This window comes from Lontra canadensis, unplaced genomic scaffold (assembly GCF_010015895.1).
Source record: "Lontra canadensis isolate GAN:19392208 unplaced genomic scaffold, GSC_riverotter_1.0 scaffold47, whole genome shotgun sequence".
In the NCBI taxonomy this organism is placed as follows: Eukaryota; Metazoa; Chordata; class Mammalia; order Carnivora; family Mustelidae; genus Lontra; species Lontra canadensis.
The window spans coordinates 1,824,944-1,848,013 of NW_022631041.1; the positions used below are offsets into that span (position 1 = coordinate 1,824,944).

Genomic DNA, 23,070 nt, shown 5'->3' on the forward strand with positions numbered 1-23,070 from the left:
AACAGCAATGAGTTATGGGTTGTATTCTCTGACAGGTGCCTAGTCTGTAGATGACCTATGTTTCCAGTTAATCATGCAGCTGTATGTTTTTACCTATTGGACAGACTAGGGAGGAGGTAAAGCCATTTGTCTTTTCAGCTGAGGCCACTGGAAATTATAGGGGAGGAAAACTTTTCTCTTCTTCCCTTCCAGGTTTTTTGGCTGGCCTAATAACTAATTTGATATAAGACAGATTAACAGGAGAAAAACAAGTTTAATTACATATGTTTGAGAGCCCCACAAAGACGGGAGAGGCTCTCTTGCAGTCAGGCAATCGAAGTTTATATGCCACCCCAAGCTAAAGAGAGGTAGGTGTAGGAGTCTGGGACTTCAGAGGGGAGGAAAACAATTTAAGAAGATGAGAAGAGCAAATATTCAGTAAATGAATGTTTACCCTGCAGAGAGGTCTTTCTTAGGTAAAAAAAGAAAAAAGTTATCTTTGGTAATAGCTCTCCTCCTAGTACAGACTCTGTTCTATTTTTTTTTTTTTTTTTTAGATAAGTGGGGGAGGTAAGAAGCTCTTCTTGAGTCTGTTGTGCCTTAGTTATCTTAAGCTCAAAATAATTTGCATGCCAAAGTGGCACATTATGGGGTGGGCTGCCTTGAACCACATTAGAATTTAGAGGTAAGGGGAGAAGGCTGATGCTACTCTTTCGTCTCCAGGTACCCTTTTGGGTCCACTAAGAGAGAAGAGGTGGGCCATCACTTTGGAAATGTTGTGCTAGAACTTAGATGGGAAATGGGTATCACATATAAAAAAAATGTAAGAGTTTTGGTTATGGCCACCTTTTGGACATTTATGCTGGTGTAGGATAGGACATTGACAAAGATAATCAAGTTCTAAGTTCTTTAAAATTGGAGTGTAGCACTGAAGGATGACCCGAGGTCTTTTCTGGAGTCTTTTAAAAATGGGACTGTTGAAAAAGGCAATCGTCTCAATGGGAGAAGATATCTGCAGATGATATATCTGATAAAGTGTCGATATCCAATATATATATAAAGAACTTACACAGCTCAGCACCAAAAAAACAATCTAATGAAAAAATACACAGAGGACTTGAATAGACATTTTTCGAAGAAGATATACAGGTGGCCAACAGACACATGAAAAGATGTTCAACATCACTAATCATCAGAGAAATGCAAACCAAAGCCACAATGAGAATATCCTTGTACACCTGTTAGAATGGCTAGAGTCAGAAAGACAAGGAACGACAACTGTTGGCAAGGACATGGAGAAAAGGTGGGAATGTAAATTGATACAGCCACTGTGCAAAACAGTATGGAAGTCCCTCAAAAAATTAATAACAGAACGAATATGATCTATTCATTTGTCTATTGGTTATTTACCTAAAGAAAACAAAAATACCAGTTCAAAAAGATATATGCACCCCTATGTTTATTGAAGCTTTATCTACAATAGCCAAGATATGAGAGCAACCCAAGTGTTCATTCATAGAGGAATGGATAAAGAAGATGTGGCTAATATATACAATGGAATATTAGTCCTAAAAAAAGGTGAAATCTTCCCATTTGCAGCAACATGGATGGACCTATAGTGTATTATGCTAAGTGAAATAAGTCAGAGAAAGACAAATACCATTTGATTTCAGTTATATGTGGAATCTAAAAATTGGATAAACAAACAGACTCTGAAATATGGAGAACAGACTGGTTAAATATGGGATGTGGGTGAAGGGATGGCATAATAGATAAAGGGGATTAAGAAGTACAAACTTCCAGTTCCAAAATAGGTCATGGAGATGAAAAGTACAGCAGAGTCTGTAATGCTGTGGTAATTTTGTATGGTGACAGATGGTGACTGCACTTACCTGGTGAGCGCCAATTAATGTATAGAATTGCTGAATCACTGCGTTGTGCACTTGAAACTAATAAAAACATTGCATGTCAATTATACCTCAATACTAAAAGAAATGGAATAGTTTAACAATTGGGAGTTTCTCTGCAGTTACATACAAATACGCGTAGACTCATGCAAATGCACACATACTTAATCTGGAGTTGTGTTCCCAGTTTATGATACTGTGATTTGGTTCTGACAGCTCTGGAACCTACCTGTTCTTCAGGGTCAGTGCAGGCAGTACATGTAATGCTAGGGGGCTGTGTGGTTCTCTGTGATCTAGCACCCTTAGGATCAAAAAAAATCTCCAAGCAAAAGAAAAGGCAGCCTGCTAATTTATTTCCTAATACAGTGTGATCCCATTATATGCAAATTAAATTATGCAAATTTCAAGTAATGACACAAATACTATTAATAAAAGCTTCACAGGATGTGCAGAATTTCAGTGGATACATTCCCCCAAATTGTGCGTCAAGCTATGTCATATTTTCAAAGCTAGCAGGTCAACTGGATTGTAAAAATGCTTTTTGATACCCATTGGCATCACCTTTTCTTGTAAAGAGAAATACCTACTAACCCTTGGCAATATTATTTGAACTCTTTGTTGTTTATAGAACTTCTTTAAGGATTTTGGTGACATTTGTGTTATTATTTTAAAATTAGGTATTATAATTTAAGTCTTTATCTTGTAAAATATCCAGGTGTACTAGTACTGGTGCTGAAGAAATCTTGCAAATCAGTAACTTTTGAACAGAAATGTGATAAAACACAGTATGATATGCCATGCTATCAATTTATGAGCTACAACGGAGAAATGCTAGAGATAATGCTGATATTAAAAAGCAACAGTAAAGAAAAATATAACACAGTGACTGTAGATTTATGTGTTCTGAGAATGCATTCCTCACACCCTTCCTCCAGACTGTGGGATAATCAGTTCTGAATTATGTGAGTTCTTCAGGGATACATCCTATGAATCAAATGCAGCCATGCTTTATGAAACCCTGTTACCCAGGCTTGGAAAAGATTGCTTAGGTTGAAAAAACAGCAAGGTACTTATTTGTTTGATGTGCAGTAGAACATCTTTAAGGGCCTCAAAGAAGAAAATTTTGCATCTATTTCTTTAAAACTTGTCAGTAAATAAACTTAGTGAATTTTTTTTGCATTCCACCCTGCTCTGTTGTGGGGAAGAAGTGCATTCTGGCACTTACCTGTGTATGGGGAAAGGTGGATGGTCATTTCTTGCTTGTAGGTTTGCACTAAATTATTTCAAAGTTCTTTGGTTTTTACATCAAGTAATATAAAGTGATAGGGCTTTTCATAACAATTGCTCATGTTTAAATGGTGGCTGTTCTGTGCCAGGCTCTGTGTGAACTGCTTTAATAACCCCTTTAATCCGCATGGCAGCCCTTTGAGATAAGTACTGTTATTTCTGCCATTCTACACGTTAAGAAGACAAGCACAGGGAAGTCAAGTGACTTGCCAAAGATCCTAAAACTACTAAGTTGCAGAGCTGAGAGTCAAATCCAGGCTGGTTTGCTCCACAGTCTCTGTCCTCATTGACCAATCTCCGTGGCCTTTCAGGAAGCTGGAGTTGAGGATCCTCTAGGCAGAAACTTCATACCCTGAGGAGAATTTGCTCTGAAAACCAGGGGATGAGGCTGAATGCGACCAAGTGCCCACCTGAGATTTCACCTAGGAAGCCTTGCTTGACTTCAGACCCACCCCCCCACCCTGCTGAACTCCCCACCTCCTTGTGATACGTGCAACTATTTTAAGAGGGGTGAAAACATTTAATTTTGCAGTTAAAAAGCTGACAGTGGCTGTGTCTGTCTGGTGTTTGGGCCTCTTGTTAGTGTGAATGGGTGTGTCAAAGGGTTTGGGTTTGTTGGGCGGCCGTGTAAATGACTGCTCTCAGATCCTTTCCTTTTAATAGGTGTGGGAGGCAGGGTACAGGATGAGAAGACTGGGAAGAGTGACAGACCTTGCCCAAGTGATGTCAGCCTAGCTATCTTCTTGTCCAGACTTGAAACTGTGAGAAACTTATGTCCGGAATGAGGTGATCCCTAATTGTTTTCACTTGGGCAGGGAGAGGTAGAAGCTGGGTCCTGAACACCTGACGATGGAGCTGTAAGGATGCACTGGACGGTTTACAGACTTTCGTGTGAGCAGTGCTGAAGTGCACAAAGGAGCATCTTCTCGTATTGCTTATTCATCAGGCTGTCATAGCTTTGATGAGTGTCCTTAGGGGTATACATGATACAGGCCCTCGCTGACCGTGCTGTTCCCTTCTCCCCCTCTCTCACGAATGGTTTTGTTGTATTAGATCAGTCTATATTCTATTTAGACCTTTACCTTTGTGGGACTGCAATTCTTAAGAGCTAGGAATTTTATAAATGTAGAGACCACATTCAGGAAGCAATCAAATGCATTTCTATAAGACCGCTCATTTGTGGGGTAGCCTGGGTGGCTCTGTCAGTTAAGCATCTCCCTTCGGCTCAGGTCATGATCTCAGGGTCCTGGGTTCGAGCCTGTTGTTGTGCTCCCTGCTCAGGGGTGTTTGCTTCTCCCTCTCCCTTTGCCTCCTCCCCGCTGCTTGTGCCCTGTCTCTCTCTCTCTCAAATAAATAAGTAAAATCTTTAAAAAAAAAAAAAAAAAAAGAAAGAAAAGACTGCTCACTTGTTATAGGTATGATCTGAAGGACGCTCATGCTCTTTCTTAGAGTTCTCAAATCTTTTCCTGTATGTTTTAGTTAACTGTAAGATGTTGGAAATTAAAAAAGAGGCATGGCCTCATTCGTTACTTTCTGAACCCCTTGTGTGGGTCCGAACATTAGATAGAAAATGTGGGAGGTCTCTCGCAGCAGTTTGCCTTTAGTCATGGAGCATCTAGGATCCAGTTAGAGGAGAGGTGGTGGCATGGGAGAGCTGTCTGGGGACCTCACACAGTGCTTCCACGTTTATTTGCGGTGGAAGAAGGCAAGCATTTTTGTCCTCACTTTACAGATGAGGAAGCAGGATACTGCTTCATGTCAAACAGCTGATCACCCAGACCCTGCTCACACTCTTCACAGCTGCCTTTCCAGTGTGGACAGTGGGAGAGTGAGAGCAAGTTTGAACTAAGCCTTGAAGTGTGGAGGCCAGCCCGAGGCCTCATCGGGAGGCTGCGTGAGCTGTAAAAGCCAGTTAGAAGCCAGTGCGCTACCCAGGGCCCCCCTGTTACTTACCCTGTTCCTTGGAGCCTTGCCCTCAGGCTGGAGGTGTGTAACAGGGTGAGGTGTCTGTTGCACATCGTATTTGGTCTCAAGCCCTTGTCTTTGTTTTTGAGGCCGAGCCACAAAGACTGCATCAGAGTGGCCGAGATGTAAACAAGCAGGCTGGCAGGTTGGTGTGGGAGCGCTTCACTGCCCTCACTGCCCGGGAGCTCTTAGCACCATTTGTGGATTCTTCCAGCTTGAAAAACCCAGGACCTATGGAGTGCTCAATATTGTTTACATGATACATTTGCAGCTTTTTGAGGAACATAGAAATAGGACTTTCCTTCTCTTAATCTATCTTTTTTAATGCGAAAATACTTTAAAAGGAATTACCAAGCCAACCTCAGCATTTAAAATTTTACATTTTGGGTGTTGTAAATGCAGAGGTAGAGGAGGCCTGGCTTAGAGAGCACTTGACTGCTGTCCTACATTTCGGAGACATTCCCTCCAAGGCTGTTTCTCTGAAGGATTGAAGATAAAAGCAACTGAACTTTGTTTAATTGACTTATTAACATTTTAAAGGACACTAAAGGTCATAGCCCAGGTGACTGCAGTTAATTTACTCAGTTTACAGACCATTCTTCTAAGTCTTGTGCTTAAGTACATGTAGGTCTTTCTGTCTAGGATTTCAGCTTGCTTTCTTCCTTCTGCTCTGCTGGTCACGTTGGGTTTTGTGTGCCTGTTTTAAGGTGACTTTATTTGGCCTGGCATGTGTGTCAGGCCTAGGCCCAGTGATGCCAGGAACACAAGGATGAGTAAGAGGCGTCCTCTTTGGAGGCCTCAGCCTGGTTGGGATCACAGTGGCGACTCAAATAAGGTTCAGGCCAGACCGCTCTGGAGAAGGGGTGGTTCTGGTGAAATCAGTGTGTAGAGGTGGGTCTCAAAGGATGGGAAGAAGGGGCGAAGGTTTATCAAGTGCCAGGCTCTGCTCTGGGTGCCACCTGTGTAGAATTTCTCCTTATAACAACCATATAAAGTACATTCAGTTGTTGGTCTGCATTCTGTACAGGAAATTAAGATGAAAAAGAAGGAACTTTTCTAAGGACCCACAGCTCAACAGTGGTACTGCTGGGATTCTAGCTCAGGCAGTCTGGCTGAGAGTCTATTCTGTGAGGTGCTGCACGAGGCGAGTGGGATTTGGACCAATGAAGAGTAAGGGCTATGGACTCTCAGGCAGTAGATGGGGGAGCCACAGTGATTGAAGGAGCCGATGCAGTTGGTTAGGACCTTGTGATTGATGCCCTCCGGTCCCACACTGAAGGGGATGAGTGTAACGTCCTATTCTAGGTTTTATGGGTCCCTGTGCTGGTGCAGCATTGTATTTGTAACTCAGTGGCCAGTGGGGAAGTTGTGGAGGTCTTTGAGTCCTGGAGTTGCAGAGCTTCTTGACTTCTACTCTTCAGACTGGCCTGGATTTTTGGCATCCATTCCCTGAGTAGGTGAACATGTAGGTCTCAGCCCTTGCTGGCCTCTTCCCATTGTTTTTCCTTCCTTTCCTTGTTTCTGGGAAGAGTGTTGTAGAAGATCATCTGAACTGCTTCTACTTCTTTACCTCATCATCCAGTCTTCACCATTACCTCCGATCTATCCTATGTCATCCCACTGGAACTGTTGCTACTAAGGAGTCTGAGTGGCTGACTGATCAGTCTGGTGAGGACTTTTTTGTCTTTGACTTGCCCAGTAGCTTCCGACCAGGGGCAGTTTTGCTCCATCTCTTCTTCCTTGGATATCCCTTGGATAGCTGGCAATGTGTAGAGACATTTTTGGGTGTCACAGTTGTTTTGAGTCAGCCCTCTGTTCTTAAAACTTTCCAGCTGCCTTGATAGAATTCTCTCCTGGCTTGTCTTACAGTGAATCCTCAGTTCATTCCTTACCGTCTTCTGTAGAGGACCCTTCTTCAGCCTTTTTATGTTGCTTCTCAGGATTCTTTTCTTCTCCTCATATGCCTCTTGCGTGAGCTCCTCAGTCCAGGGATTTAACTTCCATCTCTGGTTGTGTGGCTACCCATCTGTTTGCAGGCTCCAGGTCTTTGGGCTCCAGTCATGTCTTTCTCCACCTCATTGGTACACAGGTATTTTCAATTCAGCAGGTCTAAAATAAGGCCAGCCCAAAGTTGTCTTTGTCCATTTGTCCAAACTTGCCTCTCCCATGTTTGCCGTCCGTCAGTGTTTGCTCCCCTCCAACAGTGAGCTCCATTTTACGCTGCTGCTGCTGTTGCTCAGGCACACATGCATGTCTCACCTGGATTACTGCCTCTCTGCCCCCTCAACTCTGCAGCCTCATGTCCCACACTGCTACCAGGGGGAGCTTTCCAGAACAGAACTCTGAGGGTTCTCCGCTACAACAGATAAAGTCTGAGGTGAGCTTGGCATGTGCAGCCTTCTAGACCAAGCCCTTTGGTTCCAACTAGGAGGTGGAGTTTCAGCTCTCCAGAAAGCCCTTTTGAAAACCTTATGGGTGTTGGAGTAACTGGAATCCACTGGAATCTCCATAAATCCTATTTACTTCTTAAGAGATGGGTTCTACTTTGTGTCACCAAATTTCCCTCCTTTTGGGGAAACTGGCCATTTATTTATTTAAAAAAAGATTTTATTTATTTATTCCACAGAGAAAGAGATCACAAGTAGGCAGAGAGGCAGGCCGGGGTGTGATGGGGGAAGCAGGCGCCCTGCTGAGCAGAGAGCCTGATGTGGGGCTTGATCCCAGGACCCTGGGATCATGACCAGAGCCGAAGGCAGAGGCCCAATCCACTGAGCCACCCAGGCGCCCCAGAAACTGGCCTTTTAGATGGCCTATGGGGCATGTGATTAAATAGGGTAGAAGTATCTTGGTGTTCCTAGTTTCTCTCCTGATAGCTTTAGGAGAATTCTGGTTTTTTCCTTCATGTCCTGGCAGTGCAATTCTGTGTAGACCAACAGTTAGGTTGACCAGATAGATATTCCTGCCATTAGGTATCAGACCATTCTAGAAGGGAATTGGGGATGAGGGAATTCTGTTTTCTAATTTTTTTGTGGTATTCAGTATAACCTAACACTTGTGATAAAGGACTTTCAGGGTCCTTTTGGAGCTGGTAGGTTAAGTGGCTTCATCATATTATTTCCTAGTTCACTGGAGTGATTCCTCTCTAAGAGCCTTGGAACTGCCTGTCATTACATCCACATCTTAGGAAAACCTCATAGTACACTACAATGTTGGAAGTACTGACATACAGCTAATTGCACTGTGAAGGATTTGGACTTTTTGAAGCTTACTGGTGTGTTTTTCAGCAGATAACAAATATCTGAAAATAAATTCCTCTGGCACAACATAATACTAGAAGGAAGTAGTCAGTGTTTTTTAATCCTGCCTGGTATGACTCCAGCGGTGGAAATCATGACACCATGAAATTGTTCTGTTGGCACGAATGGGCTCATGTGGGGATGGTAGCTTTGCGCTCCAGCGTGGTGCCTGCTGGAATCCCAGCTCCCGCGTGCTGAACCTCTCTCTCTCCGTGTTTCTCCCCAGAAGCCCCGTGTGCCACGCCCCTGATCTGCAGCTTTGGGCGGCCGGTGGACCTGGACAAGGACGACTACCAGAAGGTGGTGTGCAACAACGAGCATTGCCCCTACAGCAGCTGGATGCACCTGCAGTGTTTCTACGAGTGGGAGAGCAGCATCCTGGTCCAATTTAACTGCATCGGCCGCGCACGCAGCTGGAATGAGAAGCAGTGCCGCCAGAACATGTGGACAAAGAAGGGCTATGACCTGGCCTTCCGCTTCTGCTCCTGCCGCTGTGGACAGGGCCACTTAAAAAAGGACACAGACTGGTATCAGGTGAAGCGGATGCAGGATGAGAAAAAGAAGAAATCTGGGTCAGAGAAGAACACAGGGAGGCCCCCTGGTGAAGCGGGGGAGGAGGCCAAAAAGTGCCGGCCGCCCAACAAGCCCCAGAAAGGCCTGAGCCACGACCTCCCCCGGCGGCACTCCATGGACCGGCAGAACTCCCAGGAGAAAGCGGTCGGGGCAGCAGCCTATGGGGCGCGCTCCCCCTGCGCCTCCCCGGGCCAGTCCCCGCCTACCGGCTACTCCATCCTCTCCCCTGCCCACTTTAGCGGCCCTCGCTCCTCGAGATATCTCGGGGAATTCCTAAAGAATGCCATCCATCTGGAGCCTCACAAAAAGGCCATGGCCGGGGGCCATGTGTTCCGAAACACCCACTTTGACTACAGTCCGGCTGGGTTATCGGTGCACCGGGGGGGCCACTTTGATGCGCCCGTGCAGTTCCTGCGGCGCCTGGACCTGTCCGAGCTGCTCACGCACATCCCCAGGCATAAGTTGAACACTTTCCACGTGCGGATGGAAGACGATGCCCAGATGGGCCAGGGCGAGGATCTGCGGAAGTTCATCCTTGCGGCCCTCAGTGCCAGCCACAGGAATGTTGTAAACTGCGCTCTGTGCCACCGGGCACTCCCGGTGTTCGAACAGTTCCCTTTGGTGGACGGAACTCTGTTCTTAAGCCCGTCGAGACACGATGAGATCGAGTATGACGTCCCGTGTCATCTTCAAGGTACAGGCGTTCATCCACCTTGCCTGTTTTCCGTTTGTTAAAAGCCGAGAAGCAGGGTGGGCTTGCTCTCTTCTGGCTTCAGTGTAATGGCGGGTGCCTCTTGTTCTAGTTGGGTGCCCAGCGCTGTTGGGGTGTTTCGGCTTTGCCCCTTGAGGTGGTGGAGGGGGTGCTGGGCTTTTTTTCTTTACTCTTGATGTCACTGTACGAAATACAGTTGTCCAGGTGGGCCATTTTATGTTTTTGTTCTGCTGTCATTTGAAGGGAGGATTCCTCGTGTACAGTTTTCCTTTACTGGGAGGGAATTGAGTAGGAATTGCATAACTATATCACTTGGTGTGAAACAGTTGCCTTTGCAACCTGTGTTAATGTGCCCAGTGTATTCTCTTTGATCCTTGTAAATGTAAGGGAGTAACAGAAGGGGGTCAGGGAGGGCCAGTGTGTTTTTTAGATGAGCTGAATTAATCTTGAGGTTTATGGAAAATCAGGCTTTCTTGATAACAGCAAAAGGAAAGTGGAAAATTATTTTAAGCTGAGGCATCACCTTTCTGGCGAAGGCAGAGAGCTTAGTGCTGTGGATGACATTCAAGGGCGCAGGGATATTTCAGCCAGACTTGAACGATGGGTGTTGGTCAAGATAAGTGAGCAATTGGTCAATTTGTGTGAAATTACCGAGTTTATATAAAGGTGAGATACATGAAGTGTAACATGTTTATAACTTCAAAAGTGTGCTAAAAAACCCCATGGTAGACACAATATATCCCTACCCGTCTTTGTCCCACACCCCCTGTTGTTTCAGTTCTCAGAGATAGTGTTTTTCAATTATGACTGATTCTTGGGTTTTTATTTATTTATTTTTTTTAAGGAGTTTATTTATTTGTCAGAGAGAGAGAGAGAGAGAGAGAAAACAAGTAGGCGGAGCTGCAGACAGAGGGAGAGAGAGAGGGAGAAGCAGACTCCCTGCTGAGTAAAGAGCCGGCGGTGGGACTTGATCCCAGGACCCGGAGATCATAACCTGAGCAGAAGGCAGATGCTTAACTGATTGAACCATCCAGTCATCCCACCATTGTAATTTTAAAACTGCCGTCTTCATATCCAGTTTTAGATATCGTCTATTGACTTAAGGTGGTTGACTGTGCTTTCTTAAATCTTCCCATTTCTCTTAGGATAATATATCACAATTCCTGGTGAAATCCTTAATGTTTTTACTGCTTTGATTTTGTAAATATCTAGTGTTGAGCACGAAGTGTAGGTGTATTTCCTATCATATAGTATATTCTAGGATGTCTTTTGTTTTGTTATTATAGTTGATAATTGTTTCACAATTTCATTTGCTTATTAGTCTTCTTGGAAACATTGGCTGGTTGGTCTCACTCTCCAGCAGCTTCCACAAAGCTTTCAAGTCATTTGCACATACCTGTCCTCCATTTAATGAACTTCTTTTTGTAGAAATTAAATTCCCTTCATGGAACCTTTCATCTTTCTGCTCCTGTCTGTCCGGGTGTACTCATTAGCTGCTATACTGCATGGCTGCCTCTCTAGGAATTCTTTACTTACTTTTCTGTTCTTTATCTTCTGTTTCCTAGATATCATGTTTTCTTTTTTCTTGGTTTATTTCCTCAGTTTGTTAAGAAACATTCCCAGGAGGTTTCTGAGAAAGGAAGCATGGGAATAGGTATTTTCAGACTTTGAAAGTCTGATAATGTCTTGATTCTGTCTTCACACTTGATTGCTATTTGGTTAGGTAGAGTCTTCCAAGTTATAAATATTTTCCCCTTAGGATTTTGAAGGCATTTATTTCTTCACTATATCTGGTCTTCCGGTGTCAGTGTTGAGAAGTCAGTATTTTACTGCTCTCCCTTTGCTCTCTCCTCCGATCCCCTGAGGTTTTAAGATTTTCTCTTTATCCCTAGTGTTCTGAAGTTTCACCATGACACAGGTCTTCCTCTCCACCCCCATTCATTGTGCAGTGTGCTTTCTTGGATTTTTGGCTGTGTAAACTCATGTCTTCAATTTGGGGAGATTTTCTTCTGATTTCTTTCTCTGATCATTTCCTCTTTCATTTTCAAATACAGCTGTGGAACTGTTAGTCATATTGGACCTCTTAAGTTTAATTTTTTTTTTTTTTTTTTTTAAAGATGGAGACTTTACACATCCTGTTGCTTATCTTTCTCTTTATCCTGCCTTTTGGAAGATTTCTTTGGCTTTATATGTCAGGATTTTTACTGAATTCAAGATTTTCTGTTCTATAAACACATAAATTATACTTTCCAAGAGCACTTTTTAATAGCATCTTGTTCTTGTTTCATGGATGCAGGTTCCTATTTTAACTGTTTCCTCGACAGGAAAGAAGAAGTGAGGTTGAGGAGAGTGGTCTCATTCCTTTTCTAAAATTTCACCTAACCTTTTAGCCCTTTAGCCTTTAGCAGTTAAAATCAATTTAGCAGTTAAAATCAGACTGATCCAGAACTTAGTGTTTGAAACCAGGGATGATTTATGATTTCTCACAGTTCTGTGGGTTGGTTGGTTCAGATGACCCCTGACACGTGTCTGACTGTTGGCCGACTGGCTGGCCTGGTAGGGGCCCTCTGCTGGAATGAATGGCTCATCCCAGTTTGGTGTGGTCTTTTATCTTCCAGTGGGCTAGACTGGGCTTTTTCCTGCATTCAGGGGGTGAGAAGGTGGGGCCTGCTCTCTCAAGAGGCATAAGCTTGGAACCGAGTATCATCACTTCCATCACATTGTGGTTTTCAAAATAAGTTGTAAGGCTAGCCCAGATTTAGGAGATGATTATTAAATAGACTACTTCTTGATGGAAGAAGTTGCATAGAATGTTTGGTTACGTGTCTACTCCCACTGTTTCCCTTTTGGCGCCTCATTCCACTGCTTGTGTCCAGTTTCAGACCTAAGTCATTTAAAATTTCTTCATCCGATTTTGTGACCTCCTGTTTTGGTTCAGGTTTGCAGGTATCTCAGTTTCCCAGAAGATGGAGTTTGTGTTTTGTTTCTTGTTCTTTATACTGGTTGGGGTTAATTTTTGAGGGAAGTAGGTGGAAACTACTTTCACTTTAAGACTGGAAATATTCTCTGTGAAGATGAAAGGAGAGTACAGGGGTTCAGCATAAACGAGAGGACTGTTGTTCTTATTCTATCTGTGATGATGGATTCTTTTCACTTACATCAGTGAATCAAATTTATGTATTCCATGCCTGGGCTGGGTGCTATCATTCCTTGCCTTCCATCAGTTTATAATCTGAGGATGTAAGATACTCTTACAAAAATGGAACTACTGGGGCACCTGGGTGGCTCAGTGGGTTAAAGCCTCTGCCTTCAGCTCAGGTCATGGTCTCAAGGTCCTGGGATCAGGCCCCACATCAGGCTCTCTGCTCAGCGGGGAGCCTGCTTCCCTTTCTCTCTCTGCCTGCCTCTCTGCCCACTTGTGATCTCTCTCTGTCCAAAAAAAAAAAAAAAAAAAAGGAACTGTCTTCACCAGGCCTAACTTTACCACCATCTATGGAATGAGTAACACCTGGGTATGATGTACTTTAAGCATCCTGTAATTTCCAATGAGGAAGGGGCCACTTTGGCCTGGGTAGTTAAAAGAGGCAATGTGAAGGCAGATATCAGAAGGTGGGTGGGATTTTGATTAACAAGAGGGTCTGGCTGTGTAAGGCCTTTGTTGATAGGACAGAGGCAATCTGAGCAAAGGAATGGTGGTTTAAAAAAAAAAAAAGTTGAAACAGAACTGGGGAGAAGAGATTGGTGAGAGTGGAGGTTCTCCAGTGGAAAATGAGTAGGGTAGGTAGGGAGAACGGATTATGGGTGTCCTTTCAAGCCACAGTAAGGGCTTTGTCATGTTCTTTAAGAACTGAAGAGTCTAATTTTTTTTTTTTTCTTTAGAGCAGATGATCACCTGGGGGCAGGGAAGTTGTTTGAAAGGACGGGTAGGGGGGGGATCCTTTCTCCAGAGAGGTGGAACTTAAATCTCCTACCTAGATGGCAGGAGATGAGAGATTGCTGGGTGATGACAGTGGGAACTGAAAGGTAGGAATATCCATAAGAGGTTGTTTTAAAGAAAAAATTGTGGCTTTGGGGATAACCTTCCTCTAGAGGATGAAGCTGCATCCTGGTTGGCTCACTTTGGCTCTAGAGCGGATAAAGGATGCTGTCATGGACGGTATTGGAGAACACTGGGAAGGAGACCTGTCTTAGGGGAAGGAAGATGAGGGCATTGGTGTGTGTTGGGCTTGAAGGGGTGTTGGGACTTTGGGTGGAGATGTTTATCTAGCAAGCACTGTTAGAAATAAGCATCTGGGATGAAAACTGGGGAGCTTATTTTATAACAGGGGTGGTTCAGATCTTAAGATTGGAGCAACTCTTGAATAGGGAGAGAAGAGAAAGAAAAGGAGGAGTGTGCGACAGAGCCCAGGACCACGTGTGAAGGGTACCTTTCAGAGAATGGTTGGAAAAAGGTGAAGATTAGATAGATCTGAGAAATAAGAGTGTGTGTGTGTGTGTGTGTGTGTGTATGAGAGAGAGAGAGAAAGAGAGAGAGAACATGGTTCCCACTATTGAGGAGGAAGAGAGAGCCTTGTAAGCAAATGGAATGGAAAGTTACCCTGTAAGTACTATTTACCTCTTTCCAGAGGGTAAGGAGCAGGCTGGTCCTAACCATAGAAAGGTGAAGAGCCATGGTTTGGCTGCTGGCAAGGAGCGGCGCATTCTGAAGGAGTACGTGTTCTGAGTGTAGTGTTCAGGACTGTGGCGCTCCCTGATGCCTATGTAGAGAGCAGCAATGTTGCTATTGTACACCATCTAGGTGGATCCTGGACATGCCCAATCTTTCCTAATGACTTGAATCCTAAACCTTTCCATGCAAACAAGGGTGACCTCTTTTCCTTTGCAAGCATTTGATGTTAACAAATGATGGAGAAATGGGATTGTTTCTCTTAAGAGCCCAGTAGATAATAAGACATTGTACTCCATTTAAATAACCACTTACAAGTTAGATATGATCCTGGTTCCTAAATTAAATATGGTGAGGCTGAGCAGTTTTGGAGACAGGGACAGTTAACACAGTAATTGTGGCTGTGGGATAATTCTGGGCCACCAGTACCAAGACAGACTGTTGACTTTCCTATGGTGGGACTTGTCAGTGGATGAAAGCCCGTGGCTGCAGACCAGCGTTGTTTTTTCAGGCTCTGTGCCACACACAGGCTTCTGAGCTGAGAGTCCTGCATGACCATTGGTTGGTTTGTAGGATTTGTGGCTTGGTCATTTGAATTTGGATGTCCATATTGTAAACCTGGCAGTACTTTTTAGAAAAGTGAATTGAAGCACTATTTAATAAAAATACAACTTTGAAGTATGTGTCCCATTGACAGTTGTAATTCATCATTATTCTAAAAGGACAACTTGGGGATATAGGCTGAATATGACCTATTTTGCTACTTATTTTATCTGAATGGTAACATGTTTGCTTATAATTGATAGATCAGCCAGTGTTTTAGCCCCGATGATGGCCATTCTCAGCACTGTGTCTTCTGTGCACAGGGAGGCTCATGCACCTGTACGCGGTGTGCGTGGACTGCCTGGAAGGGGTCCACAAGATCATCTGCATCAAGTGTAAGTCGCGGTGGGACGGCAGCTGGCACCAGCTGGGCACCATGTACACCTATGACATCCTGGCTGCCTCTCCGTGCTGTCAGGTTGGTATCAACCCCCCAGAGTGAGGGGGTGAACTCTGGCTCTGTCCCCTGGCGAATGCAGAGGAGATAGAGCCGCACCATCGTTCGTTCAGGGGAGAGCAAGGAAGATAGCTCTAGTGGCTCTACCACCTCACCCCCGAGTCCGGGAATGATGGCTAATTTACCATGGTGTGACGAGGGTATTGTAGAATAGGGGGTATTGTAGAATAATATATAATTAATGGGAAATATTTTTAGGGTATTAAGTGAAAAAAGTACTTTATAAAATGGTGTAACAGTATGCTTCTATTTGTAAAAAGTGACTACAGAAAGGGATCTGCTAACCTATAAGCCCGAGATTGTGTCTGCATGCTGGGATGCTAAGTGGTTCCTGTCGCTTGTATTTTCTTGTTTTGTGTGACTAACATATACTTAGGTTCTAATAAGAAAAAGTCATTTATTTATTTATTTATTTATTAATTACGATTTTATTTATTTGACAGAGATCACAAGTAGGCAGAGAGGCAGGCAGAGAGAGGGGAAGGGAAGCAGGCTCCCTGCTCAGCAGGGAGCCCGACGCTGGGCTGGATCCCAGGACCCTGGGATCATGACCTGAGCCGAAGGCTGAGGCTTTAACCCAGTGAGCCACCCAGAAACCCCAAGAAGAAGTCATTTAAAAGGAAGCAGAAACTTTTACTTTCTTTGGTGGACAGCATTTTCTTTTTGCTTCCTTTCTGTGGGGTAGCACAATTAAACAGGGGCTGCCTTCTTCTACTGTGTTGGAGGCTATCATGAAATGTTTGTAATCCTTAAAGCATTGCTGAGAGGAAGCATTTTCCGAAGTTTAGCTGTCACCAGAGGAAAGGGAGGTAGTAGTCCGGGAAAACACATTAAATAAGTTCATGGAAACACAGGAGGTAAAACAAAATCCTTGGAAGTATCTTGGTTAATTTCCAAGTGCTTGGAGGAAAAGAGAGCCTTGTTTTAGAATTCCTTCATGTTCATGGGTGGGAGAGGATTTTACTTTGCTCTTTAGTCTCCAAGCCTGGCTTTAATACAAATAACTATTAAGCACTTCGTTAGTTACTACATAGCTTTGTATTTTTAGCACTATGGTGTGATTTTTAAAAAAAGAATATCCTGTGATAAGCTGTGCAGGTTGAAGGAAAAGGTTGGCCGAGCGGGTGCTTTAGCCGTACTTTGTTTATACTAGTGTTCTCAAAAGAGAGCTATGGTCAGGGGAGACCTAAATGGCCATCCATAGCCTGTCGTTTGATTCCAGACAGGGCTGACTTTTCTCGTATGCTATTCTAATATATTGACCACATTTCCATTTCAAAATTCCATTAGCCTTGGAAATGAGATTTCAAAGTCTTTTTAGCTGCGCCCTGTAGCATTTTGTAGTACTCAACTGTGCTACAGCGCCAGCTCTTGGATGAGAGAAACAGAAGGAAGTGGCTCCTCTAGTTGACACACAAGAGAGGGTTCCTTTTTAAAGAACTAAGGAAGGAAAAAGAGTTTGGGGCCGTTCATTGGTGCTAGAAAGGACGTGGGAGAGCTAGGTTAGCCTCCTTGTTTTCCACATGCAGTGGGGGTCTTTACAAATGTGGCACAGCCACTAAAACCTCTAACTCCCTGTCTGCTCCTCTTTCTGCTATACCACTGAGAGGCAGTGGGATTATGTCCTTATCTTTAGGGAGGAGAGCAGAATGGCATCCTGCCATAGCCAGCCTGTTGGTATTTACTATGTATTTCTTCCTTAAAACAATGTGAGCCCAGACCTCTATTTTCTGGCCTTGAACTAAAAGTGGAAAACAATGTTTGATTACTCTTTGGCTTTAAAAAAAAAAATGTCAGTTAACTACAGTTCACTCTTGAACAACATGTGGGGTAGGGGTACTGACCCCATGTGCGGTCGAAAATCTGCCTGTAACTTTTAACTCCCCAAACACTTAAATACGAACAGCCTGCTGGTGACCAGAAGCCTTACTGATAACATGAATGGTTGATTGACATGTATTTTGTATAAGTATTTTATACTGTATCCTTACAATAAAGCAAAGGAAAGAAAACATTATAAAGAAAATAATAAGGAAAAGAAAATACATTTAATAGTCCTGTACTGTATTTATTTTTAAAAAGCTGCTCATAAGTGGACCTGTGTAGTTCAACCCATGTTGTTCAAGGGCAACTGTGTATTCACTGGGAAGGTGTAAATGTTAGACGCAATTAAGGAATCCAGGAAGGTCTTCTACTAAGACTTTGAGCCGAAAAGAAGCTTAATGGTTAATTATTTGAAAGGAATAACAGCTTAAAGAGAATGATTAAAGAGAGAGGTTTGCCCAGAATTTCACTTTTTTTTTTTTTTAAGATTTTATTTATTTGTTAGCATGTGGGAGCACAGGCAGACAGAGTGTCAGGCAGAGGCAGAGGGAGAAGCAGGCTCCCTGCCGAGCGAGGAGCCCGATGTGGGACTTGATCTCAGGACCCTGGGATCATGACCTGAGCCGAAGGCAGCTGCTTAACCAACTGAGCCACCCAGGCGTCCCCCAGAATTTCATTTGTTGTTCAGAGCGATTAGTCAGCTAAAAGGGAATTTATCTTAGCCACAGAAAGGTTGTCCGCGTCATGACTAAGAATGTGGGCTCTGGAATAAGCTTCTTTGGTCCAGTCCTCAGCCTTTCTGCTTCCTAACTATGTGGCCTTGGGCATGTTGCTATCAGTCTGTGCCTGTGTCTTCGTCTAAATTCACAGACCACCACGTAACTCCCGTGAGTATGTTGAGGACAAAATGAGATTATACTTATTACATTTCTGGAATGTATCTAAATTGAGAGACTGTTGTATCTGTCATTTCTGGTTATTCCTTTAAGTTCTTGGACCTTGCGCTAAAAGATTCTAGTCTTGTGCTGTTAGAGACCCAGGCACAAAGGAAGATCTAGTGTGCGGTGGTTTCCTGAAGCCTCAGGATCCACAGAGCACTTCTTCCTGGATTGTTAATTTTGCTGGAGTGTTTTCGGGAAATTTTATTTTTACATCAAAGGAAACAAGTGTAGTAAGGAGCAGAATGCGAAAATGTGTATGAATTTTTAAAAAAATAAACTCAGCCCAGTCCATGAAGTTTCTTGAGGCTTTGAATGAGGGGAGTCAGCTTCAGCCTCTTCTTACAGTCCCGGGGGAGGGGTGTCCTGTTGTTAGGGGAGCCTCCTTGGAGCAGTTCAGCCCCTGCGGGTTGGGAATTTTGCTCCTGCCAGTAGGTGAAAGTGCTCAGGGTGCCGCAGGTCAGAGGGAGGTGAGGAGTGAGTCTGTCAGACGGGTGATGAATGTGTGAATGTGTATCTTCCGCTCTGCCTCCCCTGCGTTTGCTAACAAGAGAGACAGACGCTCAGCTAAACTCCAGAGCAGTTCCTCAGACCTCACGGTGTTGCGTTTTGGCGTGGGTGGCGGTGACAGCGTGGCGAGGCGGAGGGAAGGGTGCGGGGGCTGACGCGTCTGTGTTTCGCCCGCAGGCCCGCCTGAACTGTAAGCACTGCGGGAAGCCCGTGATCGACGTGCGGATCGGGATGCAGTACTTCTCCGAGTACAGCAACGTCCAGCAGTGTCCGCACTGTGGGAACCTGGACTACCATTTCGTGAAGCCATTTTCCTCCTTCAAAGTTCTCGAAGCTTATTGATGAAAGCTTTGCTTTAGGAATAGCTATTTTATTGACTTTTATTTCTTTATTACATATCTTTTATAGGGAAACATTCTGTGACATGACTTTCTTTTCTAATTTAAAGGAGAGTTTCTTTGTGTATGTGTGCCACTAAAATGGGTTTGGCCCCTTGCCCTCTCTTGACTCCTGAGTGTTGGTCTGTGGTCCTGACCTGAGCCCAAATGGATAATCCCGTCAGTCTGGGGTAGAGGTTCACTATCACTAAGAGTCTCTCTGGACAGCTTTTAAGGTGGTGGGGAGGATAGGGTGGATTTAGTTAAAGGGATTATGGGATTATCAACTAAAAGCCTGGTGGGAGTTGGAAAGAAACTCTTATTAAAATGTTAACTGTCTAAAGACCCACTTTTAAGATCCTGCTCTGGGCCTTGAGAAGAACATGCGACAGTGACTGTAAGTCTGTGCCTGGAGCTCTGGGAGTGCACTACTCTGTCTTGACTCAGTGTTGTGCCAGCACACTGACGTGCAGATGATTGGAAAGCAGACACGAGTGGTGTTTCTGTCACCTCTGTGATTAGGCAGGCAGTTTTCACACTGAAAATTATATCCAAATTATAAGACATAGGAAAACTGGTGGTGTTGCAAATGTTTTTAGGTAAACTGACCTGTAACAGAGAGAACATAATGAATTTGGAAGTGATGCACATGGACTCAAGGGGGCAAGATCGGGCGGGACCCTGTCTCTGGAATTGCGTCTTTGAAGTTGGTCAGATGAGCTCTTAAGGAGAACCCATGAATGACATGATTTGGGTGGTACTGATTTATGTAGGTTGCACTGTCCAAGTGCCATTTGATGTCAGATTCTTCTCACAGGTAAATCTCACAGCCAGAGACCCTAACTGGTGAAATTCAGAACCATCATCACTATGCTTTTTCTTCCACAAAATTGTTATGGCCACATTTTACCCATTTAATGCTGAGCTTCCCAAATCATAGGTTTGACCCCAAGAAGGAAAGGGAAAAATTGCTTTGTGAGTATATGAGGAAAGGAATAATAATTTTAATATTTCTTTTTAAAGTGTGTTTTCATTTCTCAAAACCACGGACTGTAATATATAACAGTATTTTGAAAACAGATCATTCTGAAGCTCTCCATGATACTTCACCATTAGTGAAACAAGATGATAATTTGTATAACTTGATTAGTCAGAGCATTGGGCTTTCCAAAATACAGCATACAGCCTTTTGTAATTAGAGCTTGATGATTTAAATAGACTGACACCCTGTACCATCATAGAATTGGAATTGGAATATGATTTCTCAAAAATGGATTCGGTAATTTCAAGTATTGTACACATATATGCTAATAGAAAGCTGAAAATACATCTGTTTTCTGGGTAGCCAAATTTGGGGTGATGTGAACAGTTTGTATTACTCATGTGGTTTATACCTTTTTTTTTTTTTTTTTTTCCCCTCAGAAGAACAGCTGTTTTTCCTCTGAGAAGTTTTTAGGTATTACTGCAAGCAAGTTTCAGTTCTACTGTATGAAATATTTGATTTTTTTTTTTTGAAACAACAGAGCATTGAAGAACCAGTATATCAGCTAATGTTCTTATCTTTCAGTTTGGATGATTGTAATTCGGTTTATTGCCTCTCATTTGGTGTTTAATGGTCTGAAAAATATTTCACAGTGGGGGGAAATGCTCAGTGCCTCTACCGAAGCAGCAAATCGATATTGGCCTGAAAAAGGCCTATAGGACAGAGCCCTTGCAGATGTGTCCTTAACACACAGAGCTGTATTTGTGAGTTAACTGGTGCCCCACTGATTCTCTCATGTACCCAAGTATAAAAATTCGTAGGTTTCTCGTGTCTTGAGGTAATATTTGAGTTTCAGTTCTGAATTTCAAACGGATAATAAAATATTTGTAATGCTGTTTTTTAATGCACCTAAAATTTTATAGAGAAACCTGCGTATTATTACTGTTCTGGATCTTAAAGTTTATGTATAAATCATGTTCACAAGCCCCTTAGTCTAAAACTGCTGTGAATGTGGTGTCTGATGCATTCAGTATTTTCTTCTTCCATTGGTTTATACTCTCCAAAAAATAAGTAGGAGGAGTTTTCCCTGTAATTGGATAAAATTTGCTTTTGGCCTTTATTTGGACCACAAAGTTAGGATTCTGTGGATGCTGCAGTTCTGAAAAAGGAGAGGGATAGGTATCATCTCTATAGGATGATTCTCCCTATAGAATATTGTTGCCGTTAAGGCATCACATTCTCTTCTAAAGTAGAAAATCTGGCTTATTTGAGAATGAAATATAATGAGTATGCAACAATGTGGAGAATAAATCTTATTTTGGAAATCTGCTATCCTTAGTATTTTCACCAGATTTTCTCAAAGTACTTTGCTTTGAATACATCAGTGGAAATTGGAGTATGTCAAAAAAGATGACTATTTTGTTGTGGTTTGGATATTAAAGGATATTAGTCACCCAAGAGACCCATTTTTCTGTTTTTCTGATAGTGTTCAATAAAATGAACCACTCATAAGTGACTAATAATTTCAAAGTGATTTTTTTCACCTGTTCTAACTTTTTTTAAAAAAATCATTTATTTTTTTAAGAGTTCTGTACCTGGAACAAATAAAATTTTACCTGCTTCAGTTCAGTGAGAAACCATTTCTGATGACTTTATCGATTCTCTTCAGGCTGACTCAGTTCTCCATTCTCTTCTGGTTGCACATGAAGCAAGTGATAATACCGAGTTTATCAACTGCTTGATTAAAAGATAGACATTGGCCATGAAATTGGCCGGTGGGATGAATTATTCCATTCAAACTAAGCCAGAGCTCTCCCCGGTCTTTAATTTCCAGGTTTTGCAGAAGAAGTTTATTTTCAGAGTAAAAAGTATTTTCATTGCTTTTGGGGGGAAATTAACTCATCAGGAAGGAATATTATTAGGTGTTTAAATACTAAAACTAACAGGCTGATGCATAACTTAGTAGACCATGAAGACTAATTTGCTAAAATTTTGTGTTTTGTCCCCTAAGACCAACGCCTCACATACAGTTGGTTCTCCTGCGCCCGGGTCGGGACCTCCGCGTGGCTTCTCCTCTTTGGTCTCCTGGTTGCAGCTCTTGGGCAGTTTCAGTTGGTTGTTTGGGAGGACTTGAGGAGAAAGCGCTCCTGTTCAGTGTTTTGGTTCTTTTAATAGGATGCTGCCTAACCCAGCTCATCTCTATGTCCTTTGACTTCATTATTACTCCAGGTAATTGAAAGAAAACATAACGGATGGGCATCGTTAAAACCAGCTCAAAAATACATTCTTGTCCTAAAGATTTCTTGTCAAGATGTCTTGGATTGCACTTTTGTTGAGGGAAGACAGTGTAAATAGTTAAAGAATGTGGATAAAACTGAAACATTTGGTTATGGAATTGTGTGTGGTGTTTGAAGGTTTCTGTTTGTGAAATGTATGTATTAAAAATAATAAAATCTCAGAAGCTAACGTTGTACTCTCTCTTCGGAGTGTCACTTTATTTTTTTGTTTGGGCTTCAGGGTTTTGGAGCTTGGGCCTATTTGATCAGAATAGATAATGGGGAAGCCTTTCTGGGGTTTGAGCACAGTCCGTTCTCGGTCACTGCTGCCGGTCATGGGAACCGCAGCTTCTTTATGCTGTTCGATGGTGGCGGGTCGCATGCAGCCTACCTTCGCAATACAATAAGCCTTCTATAGAACAGAGTTACTTCCATATAGATGGTCCAAAGTTAATTGTTCTGGTTATAGGGAGCTCTATTAAATGGGTAGACAGTCCTAGTCTACAGATTTTTCTCGGGTTCCCATGCCTGTAACAATTTTTATAACGAGAAGACTTGATCATACACTGCTTCATTTTAAGAAAATGAAAACTGAGTTGTGATTAAACCTCTTGCGATTTTGCACTGTGGTCAGGTATGTTTTAGCTTTTAAATCTCATTGTCCCTTTCGTTTCCACTGTCATTCTCAGCTAGTGAATTGAAATCCACAAAAACACTG

General features: G+C 43.0%; 1 protein-coding gene across 4 annotated transcripts in view; it reads left to right on the forward strand.

Annotated features, from left to right (window-relative positions):
* HECA (hdc homolog, cell cycle regulator) overlaps positions 1-22,554 on the forward strand; it is a 45,008-nt gene extending 22,454 nt beyond the window's left edge. The window contains exons 2-6 of one of the 4 annotated variants that reach the window (XR_004384451.1): positions 8,661-9,701; positions 15,252-15,406; positions 18,895-19,274; positions 20,520-20,550; positions 22,088-22,554. Coding sequence is in view for 2 of the 4 variants with exons in the window: in XM_032873049.1 (XP_032728940.1) it covers positions 8,661-9,701; positions 15,252-15,406; positions 18,895-19,059 (1,361 nt within the window). In the remaining 2 variants the exon portion in view is untranslated. Of the gene's footprint in view, positions 1-8,660; positions 9,702-15,191; positions 15,407-18,894; positions 20,270-20,519; positions 20,551-22,087 lie in introns of those variants that run through there. The other 3 variants (XR_004384452.1, XM_032873049.1, XM_032873051.1) reach the window with 3 other exon arrangements.
* Positions 22,555-23,070: the final 516 nt, after the last annotated feature.